Below are 15,432 nucleotides of genomic sequence, written 5' to 3'. Positions count from 1 at the left end.
AACTCCAATAAACTTGCAGAAATTCAATCATTTGGAGAACACCTGCATAGACAGGTCATGTACACACATCCCAACATATGCACACAGACACACAGAGATAGTAACAGGCACACACACTCACACTAACAGCTATTAATAGCTAGCAAACTAAAATGAAAAGGAAAGCACTAACATTTTTGACCCAAGATGGTTTATTGAGATTTGAATAATTTCAACCACCCTCCATGTACACCGCTATACATTTAACACTATGATTAACGATGCAGTATAATCCCCAAGATTTCAATAAAGTGTCGTCAATGTACACAATTTGACACCATGATTTACTACAGTATGGTTCTTTTATATTCTATATGTATACAACTGATATTAAGCACAATCAAACTGCTGCCCTGGAGGTCATACATGGAATGGTGTATGAATATCATAACTTGAAACGTAAACTAAAGTGTATTATACTACGGCTAGACCGACTTGGCCAATCAGCGGCCTTGATTTCGGTTGGTTATATGGAGCCATAACCCTGTCTTTCTTAGGGGTGTGACTTATATATCCGTTTGAGCCAATCATGCCATAGTATAAGTAAGATAGACAACTCGTTTGGTAGGGTTATGTGCGAAAAACTCAGGGGTTACACCCCCTCATGTATTGGCACATAACCCTCGCGAAGTCATTGACGATCTATTACTAAAAACATGCCAAACATCTTTGATAAAACCAGTCCTGAACAGTACAATGAAAACATAAGGATATATCACATCATTAATTTGATGTGGATAGTTTAACTGACAGATCTTCAGGCTACTCATATATCTACTTCCTTTAAAAGCAACCAATGGTTACACAGTGCAAAAAACACTTTTTAAGACTGCTAGCCCAAACTGACATACTGTCATAAACTTTTGTCTTTATTAGCAAGATTTTGAAGCACAGACCTGAGGTCTTACTACAACCATGGAGGTAGAAGGTATAAGGACATTTTAAGTTGATGCTGCCTCCATACTGATAAGACTTAATGTTTACTACTCTTATTTATTAGTATCTTTGATCCACTGTCATAAAGCCATTTTGTGGTAACCATAACAACATTCACCACATGCCTGCAAGTTAAACATGCTAGCATTGTGTATGTAAGAATGATAATAGTGTGCCTCACACTCGTAATAAACATGACATACTCCATTGACTTGGTTACTTTTTACCCTGTATCCTTAATTTACTGTTATGGTTGTAGCTAGCATACTCATCTGCTATTTTATTTATGCGATTTTACCCTCCATACATTGCAATCTCAATCATTTTTAAATTCCCTGAAGAGGCCATCTGTGAATGGCCGAAACATTGATGATCAAAAAGTATTTTTACCAAAGACAAATGGACTTGTTTATTTTTCATACCCGTATAAGAAATACTAATTATCTACACACAATAGATGTGGAAATATAAACATATAAATATTATTTCACAACCCTGTCTCCCTTTGCATTAATAGTGTACTTCAATTAACCACACTCCTTCAAACAAGAACTTATACAATCTTCTTTACTTCAGAGTGGTCAATCCCATGCCAGGCTATTTTTTATGCCTGCAGAAATTCATCAACATACTTCATTCTTGATTGGCGATCATCAGCAGGCCGATTATGAGGTGTCCATACAGGTTCTCCAATGAACAGACGCTTGGCCTTGATATAATCCTGTCAAAGTAGTATAAAATAATGAATAATTATGTGAATTAATACTAAATTTATATGCCAAGAAGAAAAATTGATGATTTGTTTCTGAGATTTGCACTAGCATGTCCTATTTTTCCAATGATTGAATTCACCAGCACAAATTAAAGAAAAATTCTTCATCTCATGAGGAATTTCCCATGATAATTCTGTAATCTTTTTCTGACCAATATCAGAAAGTCATGAGATATGTTGATTTTAGTATCAAATACTGCAAATGTATAGTGTTTGTGTATACCTTGGTATCCAGTGTATACATCAAGATGGTGAGGTGTATTGATTTTGATAGTAACTGTACAGTGTTTGTGTATACCTTAGTATCCAGTGTATACGTCAAGATGGTGAAGTGTGCTGATTTTGATAGTAACTGTACACATAGTGTTTGTGTATACCTTGGTATCCAGTGTATACATCAAGATGGTGAGGTGTATTGATTTTGATAGTAACTGTACAGTGTTTGTGTATACCTTAGTATCCATATACATCAAGATGGTAAGGTGTGCTGATTTTAGTAGTAAATAGCATTTATATATGTGTATACCTTGCTATCCAGGGTAAACCTATGATAGATTCCTGCAGGTAATATGATCAAATCACCCTTGACAACTTCTATACGGACCCAGGTATCACTCTTATCACGGATATCAAAGTATCCGCTACCATCCAAGATAAAACGAATCTCTTCATCATCATGGAGATGTTCTTCAAAGAATGACTTGATCTGTGTATAAATGTGGTAATGAATGTTGTTAAACATTTTTTCTCTCTACAATTATTTCCACCACAGTAACAGAGCCATATAGAAATCTGGTTGCAAGGTGACTTATCAAATATTAGAATTAATTAAAAGGAATATATGAACAATTTGTTTCATCAAAAGTTCCACATTTCTACAGTAGTTCGATGACTAAATGTTTTGTTGGGCTTTCTTGTGTGTGTGTGTGTGTGGGGGGGGGGGTAGGGGGGTAATCAGAACTTCACATGAGCATTACAGGCAATTTTTGGGGTATACACAATGTACATGTTATCCCATCTTCATATGTACATGTACTTACCTTCTGCTCATAGTTAGGTAATATTTGAGTGTACATGTACTTACCTTCTGTTCAGAGTTAGCATAATGTTTGGGGTGTACATGTACTTACCTTCTGCTCATAGTTAGGTAATGTTTGGGGTGTACATGTTATCACATCTTCATATGTACATGTACTTACCTTCTGCTCATAGTTAGGTAATATTTGGGGTGTACATGTACTTACCTTCTGTTCTGTTCAGAGTTAGCATAATGCTTGGGGTGTACATGTTATCACATCTTCATGTGTACATGTACTTACCTTCTGCTCATAGTTAGGCAATGTTTGGGGTGTACATGTTATCACATCTTCATATGTGCATGTACTTACCTTCTGCTCATAGTTAGGCAATGTTTGGGGTGTACATGTTATCACATCTTCATATGTATAACCACGCTCTTTACAGATCTCTCCCAGCTTGCCTTCTTTTTCAAAGTTATCTGCATCTAACTGAGATAAGACATTAAGGATAAAAAATATAGTAAACCTCCATTTGAAGACAGATTTAGACTTTAGGGAGCTTTCAGTAATTATGGGGGGGGGGGATTTAGGGTATTCTGAGCTGTAAAATGTGACCCTCCCCCTACTCCTTTTTCTAAAATGTGACCCTCCCCCCAATCCCAAATTCCAAACTTTGAACCCCCCCCCCACCCTCCCATTCTCAAAATGATAGATGGATGGAAATTATGTGGACCGACTAAAGGGACAGTAGCTGTAACTCTGATGATTTTTTCAGTACGTTTTGTTCTGTGTATCAACTACAGATTTTTGTTTCTTGTTCTACTCCATAACACACATTGACGATTGTAAACACAGCCCTGTACAAACTCAGGCAAACTGCATTGTTATTTTTGGTAAGTGGATGTTAGTCTGGACTAAAATTATCAACAATAACACTGCACTATATACATATATACAGGCTATGTTGACAACTCAAATACCGGGTATTTCAAGTTGTATTCAACATGTTTTAAAAGAAACTGCACTCAGTTGACACACAGAACAGCTTGTCCCCTGACAGTGACACAATATTCCAAAACAGCCAAGCTACACAAGATGTCATTAGGACTTGTTTGGCATGTGGAAAATAGTACATTGTAACTACGTGCAGTTTAGCTAAATATGAGCCTTAATAGTTTCTGGACACAGACCACCGTTGGTGTTAAACGTATTCACACGCTAAGGGCACAGGGGTGTGTATTATTGCTTAGATTTCCGTTTTCTTAGGAAAATATCATACGAATCTTGCTGCTACAAATGTATCAATCTCTATAGACTCTCTTACAGCCCTCGGAGCTTCGCTTTACTAAAATTAAAGCTAAACGAATTATTTTGTATGTACCGATGCCAGCTAATTAACCGTACTCGAATATCCTTGTACTGTGCGCCCTCATCGACCATGATAGAGATAACCATTCGTTGACGTGTGACTGCGACGCTCCGTGTTATCGCGAAGCCCCGAGACTTCGCGATAACACGGAGCGTCGCAGTCACACGTCAACGAACATATATCTCTATGTGGTCGATGAGGGCGCACAGTACAAGGTTGTTCGAGTACGATGGAGTACGTTATGTAGATGGTATCGGTACATACAAAATAATTCATTTAGCGTCGATTTTAGTAAAGCGAAGTTCCGAGGACTGTGAGAGAGTCTACGATCTCTATAGTACTACGTATACTATAAATAATACTCTCTTTCCCTGTACAGGTAGGAATATATATTCAAAAGGTTGTTGTATTTAGTCTGTAGACCTGGAAAACAACAATCTATGAAATATTACAGGCCCCGGTGGCTAAGCCGTGGTCATGAACGACACAGAAAATGTATAAGCATAAAACCTACCTTCCAATACAACACGCCTTGACCTTTCAAGTAATCTAAATCAACAAATTTTGGGGGTTCTGTCATGTGTTCAAGACGCTGATCAGCGTCCGTGTCGTCCAACACCCATGCACGTACCATCTTTTCGTCAACGTCAATGTGTCGATCCAGCCCGTTCACGTTGAGTTGCGGCTTTCAGTATCACGTCATGTGACCCAAATTACGCAACATGCATATAGGCCCCCCAACAGACCAAAGAAAAGTGTGTCTGTAGTTGCAGCCATACATGGACAAAGTTGATCTTCACCGAACTCAACAAGTCTTATGATACTATTTATAGGAACAATCAACAAATACAAATCGGCTAAATACTGTATTAGTAACGTCAATGAGAACGTATAAAACAATATGAAGTCTTTGAGAACACTATTCTTGGGTCAAAAATGAAAGCACAAGAGAAAACTATGTAAATGACCCCAAGGATCATCATGGCACCTCGGAGCTAATCCCATTGATATAGAAGGGAATAAAAGTAAATTGGACAAATTATAAAGGGTCTGGAGATTGTAAGCTCTGCTCGAGAGGGAAAGAATATATTTATCATTGTCTGCTTTTCTTAACATTATAAAAAAACAAACGTTTTTCTTGCATTTAAATGAAGTATTTGTAAATTTGTAAATTATAATGTATGTAGTAAATTTCATTCAGGGGATCTAACTTTAAATTCAATGTTCTTTTTAGTAGGGTCTTATGGGAGGCCAACTATGACCTTGGGGAAATAGTTACAAAGCTAACAAAAACATTTTAGATCGTTATGGGATAAAAGAAACTCGAGGTAGAGACACTTATGAATGTTGCTTTTAATAAGACAGGGAAGTGCCATTTCTGTTTCATTTTGTTTGATTTTGTATTGTCACATGTACTTGTTCGCTGTCTGTTTATTTTATTCTATTTTATAGTTCTTTTTGTACCGATGCAAAGGTGAAATAAATAAATAAATAAATAAATAAATAAATAAATAAATAAATAAATAAATAAATAGGCCCTATACTACACTATGTTTGCAGCTGCCGTAATATTGTAGCGTGGGGGGGGGGGCAATATTTCGATTAATTTTTGTGGTGAAGTAAAACTTATTTTGTGTGTGATGTTGAAGCAACTGATTGTTGTGATGATATTCTTCCCCTGGCTAGTTTTCTCTCTTCCAGTTGTATATAATTCACTCTTTATTGACTAAATAGAGACATCCTGACACACCAACAGTTTTAATATTTCATTGGCATTTGTTTCCCGAGTTATGTCTCAGAATATTTCTATCAGAATACAATAAATGTCGATAATATCGTTAATATTGACGTATTTAGTCAACTATATATGAAAGGGGTAAAAATACACTTGTTTCTGTGATCGCGCAGCGCAGGTTCACTCACCGCGAAAGAAGACGGTGTCTTCTTTTGCGGAAAATATACTGGAAGCTAGATAAGGGCGTAAGTTATTTTTTAGTGTGTCTTCATTTTCTCATGCATAGTTTGTAGCATGGTTCTTGGGTTCCATGCGAAAAAATGAGGTGACTCGTACCAAGGCTCACCCCCCCCCCCCCCCCATGTTTTCTGAATTTTTCAGTTTCTAAATTCTACGATTATAAGTCGTGCGCCCTCAAAGGCAGGAGATATATAAACAACATATACAGTTCAAAGGTCGACAACTAGAAAAACACATTATTATATTAGATGAGAACAGTAAAGACTGAAGTGAAGTGCCGTGTAGAAGTGTCAGAACAATGTCAGAAGGTCACACGCACACGTCATTTTGAATATATGACGTTGGGTTTCTCAGAAGTCTTGTGAGTTGCACATGACGCGACGTTTCATCATCAGTGGGCTTTCTGAACAGTAAAGCCACTAAGACTAAGAGTGCATCGTTTATCATACGCCATGGTCACTGACTCAGAGTGATCGAGTTGTCTGGAGGCAATGGACTTTGATTGGGACAACCACCGACCCAGCTTTTGAACAACAGACCCAGAGGACGTTGAGAAAGGTCAAAGTTTATTATATGCTGTTCTGCATACACCGAAAGTGAAAATCAACGGAACGATCCAGCGGTGAAAGCTGGAAGTACCACCCGTGGTGAAAGCTTGTTATACTTAATTCACAATTGACTGCGACATAGACATCGGATTAATTCATTCACTCACATTTATATTATCAAGGCAAGTGGAATGCAATCACTGAGTAGATGTATTTATCCACAGCCCTCCCCATCGGGATCCCTTTAGAATACTTGCCATGGATACATCTGTGATATTCATATTGCCATGATCACAAACAGAAACTTATGGTTGCATGTGACATGACGTATAAACTATAATATATCTCAAAACACAGACACTCGAATCAATCTGTATGAATTTCAAATAGTAAATACTAGCTCAAACCTTGGAGGAATTATACTGTCAGTATAATTCCTCCAAGCTCAAACACAGGCACTCGAATCAATCTGTATAACGTTAAAAAAAGGTGTATACTAAATACTATTATTTACATTTACAAAAAAAATTACACAGATTGATTTGAGTGCCTAAATGCAACATATTACCAATAGCAGTGATGTACAGCCATTGTGAGTTACCTATTGATGTGTTGCCTTGGTTGTTATATTCGATTTGTACATTTTTGTGATATTTTATTTGTTTGTTTGTTTGTTTGTTTGTTTGTTTATTTGTTTGTTTGTCTTTCGTCTATTGAAACTACAGATGTCTTCATCTCCATGGTTACCATATCTATGCATATTTATTGCATGCAGTGGAACACAAGTAACATTGCTATTTTATGGGGAATCTCTAGCTGTGGAAATAACAGTGCTTAAAAAAAGAGTACCGGTAGATTTTGTCATTTGAAGTCGACAGAGTTAACTCAAAGTTGTCTAAATGCCCACTTCCAATAAGATTCCAATTTAGCTGTGAAAAACACTTGTCTTGCAGATGTGTAAAAAACATTAGTCCTGTATGAAAGAGTAGATCATTAAATTTTAGCACCAATCTATGATGGTCCCTCTATCAGTATCATGATAGTGAGACTTTATGTACCAATACAAGAACCAGGGATTGAATCATGGACCTTTATGTACAAATACAAGAACCAGGGATTGAATCATGGACCTTTACTTAGGATAAAGAATCTCCTGCAAGGCATCATGACTTAAGTTATATGTTTTGTTTTTTTGTCTTGACTTCCCATTAGTTATGGTTAATTTAGTTTATGACAATACAATTTTATTATCTTTCAAATGTATTTATTATTTACCCTTCCATTTCCATTTCTAGTTCAAAGTACAACTCACCAGTATTTCAAGATGGCCAAACTTCACCACAGCTTAATAGAAATGTGTCTGGTTGTTGGCATGGATGCAGACACTGGACTAAAACCAGCTCATGAACAGGTAGTGTACTGTCTTTGATATGCAAATTATGCAAGTTATTCCAATTTGATGACTGCAACTCTACAAACATAAGTTATAGCAAAATCAGTTATAGGACAGTACTTGTATAATTGTATATAGGTCACCTATTGTATTCCCAGAGCTGATGTTCAACAAAGCAAACAGAAAGACACAGTTGTCCTTAGCATATTGAAAGTGAAACAAGTTGAGTAAAAAAAAAACTTTCAAAGTCACTACTTTTGTTTTCACGGTAACAACTCGTCATAAAGTACACACTCTTGCATACCTAATTAGTAATAATACACTGATTGATATAAAATCTGGCCAGCATACTTTTCAGAAATCTAGTTGACTATTTGTACCAGTAGACTGCAGTATATGCAAAGAGCCTAGAGACTAGACTATATAACTAGACATACTGACTTGATAGTGTATTCTAGAGAAAGATAGCCAAGTCTCTAGGCTAGTATGCAACAACACACATTTCATTTGAGAATGTTTATATGACACTCTTCAATCTTATCATGGTAATATATGTATTTTAACTTTGGTAAACAACATGAGTAGTAGAAGTATTTTAAGACATTCCAAAGTGAAATAGGTTGTTACCATTGTTCCATTGTATTGAGTCAGTCATCTCAAAGGTGCTACTTTATTATTCAACCGCTGGAGATAGACTCTCTCACCAGTCCTAGGGAGCATTGCTAAAAGGGCTGTTTTGTATGTACTGATATCTACTGCATAGTCGTGCTTGCAGACAGTGCACAGGTCTAGAATCCCACCTTACAAATACTGCCATTTGATCAGGGTGTCAACTACGTCATCGTACAAAAGACGGAACCCTGAAATCGGTACATACAAAACAGCCCTTTTAGCAATGCTCCCGTGGACTGTTTTTAGCCTAAAAACGTAAACATCTACTACGAAGGTCAATTCAAGCTAAATAACGATGGTAAGATAGCAATGCACGATTAGCCGACATCTACATCGGATTTTAATCAGATTGGGTGTGGGTTGACATTGACTAGTGCATAATATATATGATTATTTAAATTTGATGTGATTGAATTATTTCATCGAAATCATCACAATAATGCAATCATTTACATACCATTATGATACATCATATTTTATTTAGTTGGTAAAAATATCAAAACTTGTGTCAACAAAAACCTGGGCAATACATCATCCTCCACAACTCATGACAGCTGTACCCATATGTTTGGCTTACAGAGTAAGGTCAAAGGTCAAATGTCACCAAAGTTCAGGCATGTTGACATACCTGTTAGATTTTGAACGAGTGTGAAGCTACCATCATATTCATATTCATCTTCACTTTCAAAAGTTGACCTCTAGCTCAATGTGAATATGATGATAGCTTAACACGTTCATCATCAGATTCGAAGTCTTCCGAATGGGTACGAACACGCGTTCGGTAAATCACATATCCTTCATTGGCAGGTTGAAATCATGTGATTGTAATTACTTTTCACTTGATTTGCGTGGATTTGCATGCTTTCATCTTATTTTTGCCAGAGTATCCAATTTGCACCATGAATTATTGTTGTCATGGACCATAATTTTTACAATCGATTGCGTTGACCCTCCCCGATCAAGGGAACTACATACATTGTGATAATTGTGGGCTTGACAACACTATTTTGTGTAAATTTCACCAGTGTAAGTGTTAAGTAGGGTTTCAAAGATAGCGACACTGCGGGAAATCAAAACACACCCAGCCAAGCCATATTTTATTACATTACTCATACAGGTTTTTTGTACACCCAAATATTGATATTTCATTTTAAAAGATATGGGAAAGGCATACTAAACATCCAAATTAGTTTTTTATATGACAACAATAATTCATGGTGCAAATTGGATACTCTGGCAAATCCAGGCAAATCAAGTGAAAAGTAACTACAATCACATGATTTCAACCTGCCAATGAAGGATTTATGTGATTTGCCGCGGCCCGAACGCTTGTTCGTACCCATTCGGAAGACTTCGAATCTGATGATGAACGTGTGAAGCTATCATCATATTCACATTGAGCTAGAGGTCAACTTTTGAAAGTGAATATGAATATGAATATGATGGTAGCTTCACACTCGTAGATTTTGATGTGTAGGTGTGTGAATTCTATAAGTTAAACCAAGAATAGTAACAAACAAAGACTCCAAATAAAGTTTCTAGAAAAGCTGATGTTTTAGGTCTGAAACCAGTTTCCGTATTGAGCTATATTGTGTTTCACTTCTTCCTTGGTATGACATCAAATATTAATAAATGAGCTGTAGAAACAGGAAAGAGCAGGACAGTGGATATTAATCAACACATGCCATGACTGATAACAGAATCAAATGAATGGAAATATCTGTATTCTAAATTTCTGAATAGGCTTGCTTGACAGTTAACATTTATCATAGAAATATGATAGATAGTTAACAGACTATACAATAATGGACAGAAGTTACCATTCATTTAGTAATAATCATTTTGACTTTCACCAGTGTTCCCTCATACATCATGGTGTCAAACTAGTCGGATATTACTGTACACCAATCTGATTAAAATCTGATGTAGTGTACACAGGGCGATTTGTACAGTATCATGTACAGTACTTCAGAGCAATAAACTGCAGAAAAAATAAAAAGTTTGTTATTGTACGTACAGTAACAAACATTTCACACATTTATTAACCTTTTGCAATTTATTGAGTTACAAACAAGGACCTGTGTTGTTTCTCGTTTATTATAGGAAGTCTTGATAAAATTGTTTTATAAATTAAAAATTCAAATAAATATCACATTCTCATCCATATTGTTGACAGCCATCATGTGGTATCCGTGGTGAGTCCAACCCTCTATACTGTAGAGCATACGATGCACATGTTCTAGCAGCTGTATCTGGACAACTTGCAACATTCCCACAATGTGGTGAAATACAGAACCTGGAGGCACAGGCCCTGGCTGATAGCTATCCCATTGGCAGTCGTAACATTAATAAACAGACTCTGTTGAAAAAGGCCAAAACAAGACGACCTTCACGTAGAATGTCATTGGTCCCACAGTTGAGTATAGCGACAACGTCTGGTGGACAACAAGCATTGACACTCCCTATAAGTAATGAAATTATTACATCTATGGTACCACTGTGTTTGCCTGGTAAGTTTATGTCTAATATTCATCGGAAAAACTATTTTCAATATTATCAATCAATATTTAATATGTTGTTGACATATTGCATTGAAAATATTGACATCAATCAAACCCATTGTCAAAGGAAGCATATCTGACTCCATTTTTAGAGTTGTTTCCATGATTACAAGGAGAGATTTGCAACCAAGCTTAGCTGAACAGTGATGAAAATGGTCACTTGATTATATTCCAAAATGTATAAGTACATCTCTGAAAAAGTATAACTTATTCAAGTGTTTAGCATGTGGTATTTACAGCCTTCTTTGTCACTACATATATCTCTTTATCACTCTGTTTAATTTAATTGATTTGTTTAATTTTATAATAAAGTTAGTGGTGAATCATCCTCAAGATACCAAACCAAGTAGTATGTTTACATCATGTCCATGTTTATGTTTGTGTTTATTGCTACTAAATGAAACAAACTTCCTATACGTTTTTCCTGCATGGGCGAGCCTCAAACATTTCTCTTGTAAATTTATGATATTTTGATTTCTAAAAAGTATGAATAAGCAATGCCTGTTCATTTTAAATGGACAAAATATTGTTTTTTCTTCATTTTGTGTGTCTTTATTATAAATCTGATATTACAGATGGTGGATATGTGTATAGATCTCAACTGGATGCTTGTTTGCATTCATTGGTATTAACTGATATCAAAGGAAACCGATCATATGCACTGTGTTTGACATATTATCGGTCATTTATTGCTACAAGGGTGAGTATAGTTTGTTGGTTGATAGGTTGGCAGGTTGGTTGGTTGGCTGACTGGCTGATTGCTTGGCTGGTTTGTTGTTTGGTTGCTTGGTTACTTGATTGGTTGGTTGGGTTGTCGGTCAGTTGATTGGTTTTATAAGTTTTGTTAGTTGGTCGGCCAGTTTGATGATTGGGTCGTAGCTTGCTTGCTTGGTTAATTTGGGCAGTTTATCAGTTGTGTGATTGATGTGTTGTCCAGCCTTTCCGTGAAAATGAAGACATTTATGACCTACAAAATGTATTTTAGTTGTTTATATCTCTCTAAATTATTGGATTGATTAAATCAATTAACTCACCTATCTTCATCGTTCTCTTTCTCTTGTTCATATAGGAAAGTGATGATAGTTATGAGTTGGCGTTAGACACTGGTTCTCCTACAGTAACAGATACACAGAGATGTTATATACCAACATGTGTAGTACTAATGTCAAAATATCCATACTATTCTGTTATAAAAGACTGTCTATCAAGGTAATATACCAAACATCTTGAACAGAGTTGAACAGAGAGTCAGTCAACTCAAATTAAATCACATGTTTAACATCTATAATGGCTATGCGCCTCAGTACATGAGAAACCAAATACACATATACAGAAGTAGTTATAATACACGAAATAGCATTTCAACCTTTAAAATTCCCAGAGTTAAAGGCTGCAGCATTCACACTTTTAGGTACACTGGTACTGCAGTATGAAAACAGTTTACCACTGCCAATACGGCATTCTCAGTGTAAAAGTACATTCAAGAAATCAGTTAAAAACCACTTAATGTCTCAAATGCTTGCCAACAGTAAAAGTTAGTAATGTATATACATTAGTTGTATTGTTTTTCAGGAGTCATTTCAATGTTTGTATGTTTCATTTCCATTTTTCACTAATCTTGCTTCAATCACGTGACCAGAGTTCTTTGCCTATCGCCATGTTGAATTTTTGAAATCAAGGACCACAATGGAAATAAGTATTAATTGCTTTGTTAGGAACTGGACTAGTATTGTCCATAACTGTTCGTACTTCTTTAGTACAAAATCTTATGGAAAGTTGTGGAATTTTCAAGTGATAATTTACATTGTGTAAATGAACATGTTCTTGGCATTTTAACTCCATACTATGTTTATTACAGTTTGCTGCCAAAACTTATGGATGATCCCATATATTTCAACTTCCATATCAAGGAATTTACACAACAGATGGCTATGGTACCTATACCACCACCTGGTACTCTCAATATTGTAAGTAGGACTTTTATTGAACAAGAATGCAGATTCATGTCTGGGTTCAGTTTATGGTTTTATTGCCAATAATGCAGGAAATGTGGTTGATTTAGTCTTGTATTTGATACAGTAGTGTCTCATCTGTACATATATGTATTGACAATACATCATTGTATTCATCAAAAGTAAAATGTACTACTGTACGTACTGTACTGTACTGTACTTTACTGTGCTGTACTGTGCTGTGCTGTGCTGAGCTGAGCTGTACTGTACTGTACTTGGATGTACTGTATTGTACCATGCTAATAATATAATGTTATGAAACTATCTTAATATGGGTTTTTTATGAGTCACCATAGTAAGGAATACAAAAACACCAAGTGTTGAAGGGTCACAATTGTTGTACATCAGTAGCACATCAAATTTACATAACAGGCAAACTGCTAAGGGGTCCTAAATTTGTTCTCTGGAGTCCTTAACTTTAATCCCATGTGTAAATATCAACCTGTGCTAAGTGAAGTTTGAGTCAGCAGTGCCTTGACTGGGAACGTGACCTCTGCTTGATTGATCTAGTAATATGGTAACTTTTATTTCCCTGAGATTTGATTGTCTTTTTGATAGTATCTAACTACACATAGTAATTTCAATCTCTAAGTTTTCACCTATCATCTACCTGCAGTCCTTCCGTATCAACCAACTACCAGTGATAATGAGGGCACCACAAGACCCTGACAAAGGAATCTGTGATATCTTCCTACACTATCCATTTCTTTGCTTTGAAGCAGCAGAAATTATTGAAATCATCACATGTATACTCACTCAACAAAGAATTGTATTTCTCAGCTGTGATTATAATTTACTGACACCAGTTATGGAGGTAAGACGTAAGACATATTTTATTTCATTAATATTCAAAAATCGGTTTTGAAATATGTTAGAAAATGCTCTTCCAGATGGTGGAACAGACCAAAATGATGTCGAGAGTTTTAGTAATTTCTTTTGGTATAGACAGTACCAGTATACCTTCCAATTAGATCATTGAAAAAATAATTATGAAATTTAAATAATGCCATTCATATTATGAATAGAGTATTTCTTTCTCTGTTGTTTTTTCAGTGTTTCATGATGTTTATTCAACCAATGAAATGGCAGCATACATACGTACCAGTGTTGCCATATCAACTGCTAGACTTGTTAGAGTCACCTGGTGTGTTTGTGATGGGATGTCATTCCAAGTATAAAGATAGAGTAGCAGAGGTATGAACAGTACTATTGTACTGATTTCCTTTCCATCAAAAATCTGTGCAACATACACTATCCTTGCATAGATAGTGTAAATATATTAATTCTTAGAATACTATGCCAATTTAAACACTAGGGGGTCATGTGTCACTTTGAATCCCTAACAGGCGAAGTTAAAGGGCTGTGCACTATAGTGCCATCTGTGTTGAACATTGTGAAACATGGCGATTTCAACCAAACCTGGCACAAATGTCAGATACTGTAGTTCAATATGTACATCACTTTATATTGTGACCTCACAGTAAGTTTAATCAAATGACCACTGTATATTTTTGTAATCAAATTCAGGTCATGAATTAATAAGTTGAAATGTTGTGGGGTATGTCTTCGATATAGACATGTTCATTTCACAACACTTCAACTGCAAACTTTTGATTCCCTTTAAAGGCTGACACCCTACAAACTTAAGTCCTTTATATCAGGGGTTTAAAGACCTGGGATTCAATCCCTAGGAATTGATGAATGGGCCTTTAAGCATGTAAAGTATCATGTAAACATAATATTGAATCTAAGAAATCATATTTTAGATGTTTTCTTTGTACTGTGTTTAAGATTCCAGGATTGGTGATTGCTAACCTGGACACAGGCACAGTGGATAAATGTAGTAGTCTGCAAGTACCACCAATGCCAGAAGTACCAGCTGAAGACTTTGGTAGTGGGTAAGTGTATGTATGTTAGTTAGTAGAGCTATGAATGAGTTGATATAGCCATATGGATGACAAATTGAGACATCTTGTGGACTGTTAGTTTATACAAAAGAGTGTTACTAATGTCTCTACTTACAAACAATTATATGAAAATGTGTAAAAAAAAAAGTGTGTTATTGTATGCACACTATTAAAATAATTGTTATTGTACATACAGAATGACACATTTATTTAATATCTATTTTGCAAT

At 35.8% G+C, this 15,432-nt stretch overlaps 2 protein-coding genes across 2 annotated transcripts in view; one reads left to right on the top strand and one right to left on the bottom strand.

Annotated features, from left to right (window-relative positions):
• Nucleotides 1-204: 204 nt before the first annotated feature.
• On the bottom strand, nucleotides 205-4,823 carry LOC144444732 (acireductone dioxygenase-like). The gene is made up of 4 exons (XM_078134259.1): nucleotides 4,650-4,823; nucleotides 3,136-3,255; nucleotides 2,274-2,453; nucleotides 205-1,696 (listed from the first exon to the last, which is right to left on the bottom strand). Exons 1-4 carry the CDS (start codon nucleotides 4,767-4,769, stop codon nucleotides 1,580-1,582), a joined length of 537 nt encoding a protein of 178 aa, XP_077990385.1. The 5' UTR covers nucleotides 4,770-4,823; the 3' UTR covers nucleotides 205-1,579.
• Nucleotides 4,824-6,487: 1,664 nt separating this feature from the next.
• The window catches only part of LOC144444664 (DENN domain-containing protein 3-like), a 23,085-nt gene continuing 14,140 nt past the window's right edge, over nucleotides 6,488-15,432 (top strand). The window contains exons 1-9 of the mRNA XM_078134166.1: nucleotides 6,488-6,840; nucleotides 7,954-8,069; nucleotides 10,900-11,233; nucleotides 11,860-11,984; nucleotides 12,354-12,493; nucleotides 13,143-13,251; nucleotides 13,913-14,110; nucleotides 14,350-14,490; nucleotides 15,088-15,194. Coding sequence (XP_077990292.1) covers nucleotides 7,983-8,069; nucleotides 10,900-11,233; nucleotides 11,860-11,984; nucleotides 12,354-12,493; nucleotides 13,143-13,251; nucleotides 13,913-14,110; nucleotides 14,350-14,490; nucleotides 15,088-15,194 — 1,241 coding nt within the window. The 5' untranslated portion in view covers nucleotides 6,488-6,840; nucleotides 7,954-7,982. The remainder of the gene's footprint in view (nucleotides 6,841-7,953; nucleotides 8,070-10,899; nucleotides 11,234-11,859; nucleotides 11,985-12,353; nucleotides 12,494-13,142; nucleotides 13,252-13,912; nucleotides 14,111-14,349; nucleotides 14,491-15,087; nucleotides 15,195-15,432) is intronic.

This window comes from Glandiceps talaboti, chromosome 13 (assembly GCF_964340395.1).
Source record: "Glandiceps talaboti chromosome 13, keGlaTala1.1, whole genome shotgun sequence".
NCBI lineage: Eukaryota > Metazoa > Hemichordata > Enteropneusta > Spengelidae > Glandiceps > Glandiceps talaboti.
The sequence above is the reverse complement of the archived record's forward strand: the minus strand, read 5'-3'. Positions and strand labels throughout refer to the sequence as shown.

What these genes read in the sequence shown, in the direction of transcription:
- LOC144444732 (XM_078134259.1), bottom strand. Translation starts at nt 4,769, where the DNA reads ATGGTACGTGCATGGGTGTTGGACGACACGGACGCTGATCAGCGTCTT. An exon ending in AAGGCGTGTTGTATTGGAAG is followed by an intron (nt 3,256 to 4,649) that starts GTAGGTTTTATG and finishes GTCTTATCTCAG; the next exon opens with TTAGATGCAGATAACTTTGA. An exon ending in TGCCTAACTATGAGCAGAAG is followed by an intron (nt 2,454 to 3,135) that starts GTAAGTACATGC and finishes ATTTATACACAG; the next exon opens with ATCAAGTCATTCTTTGAAGA.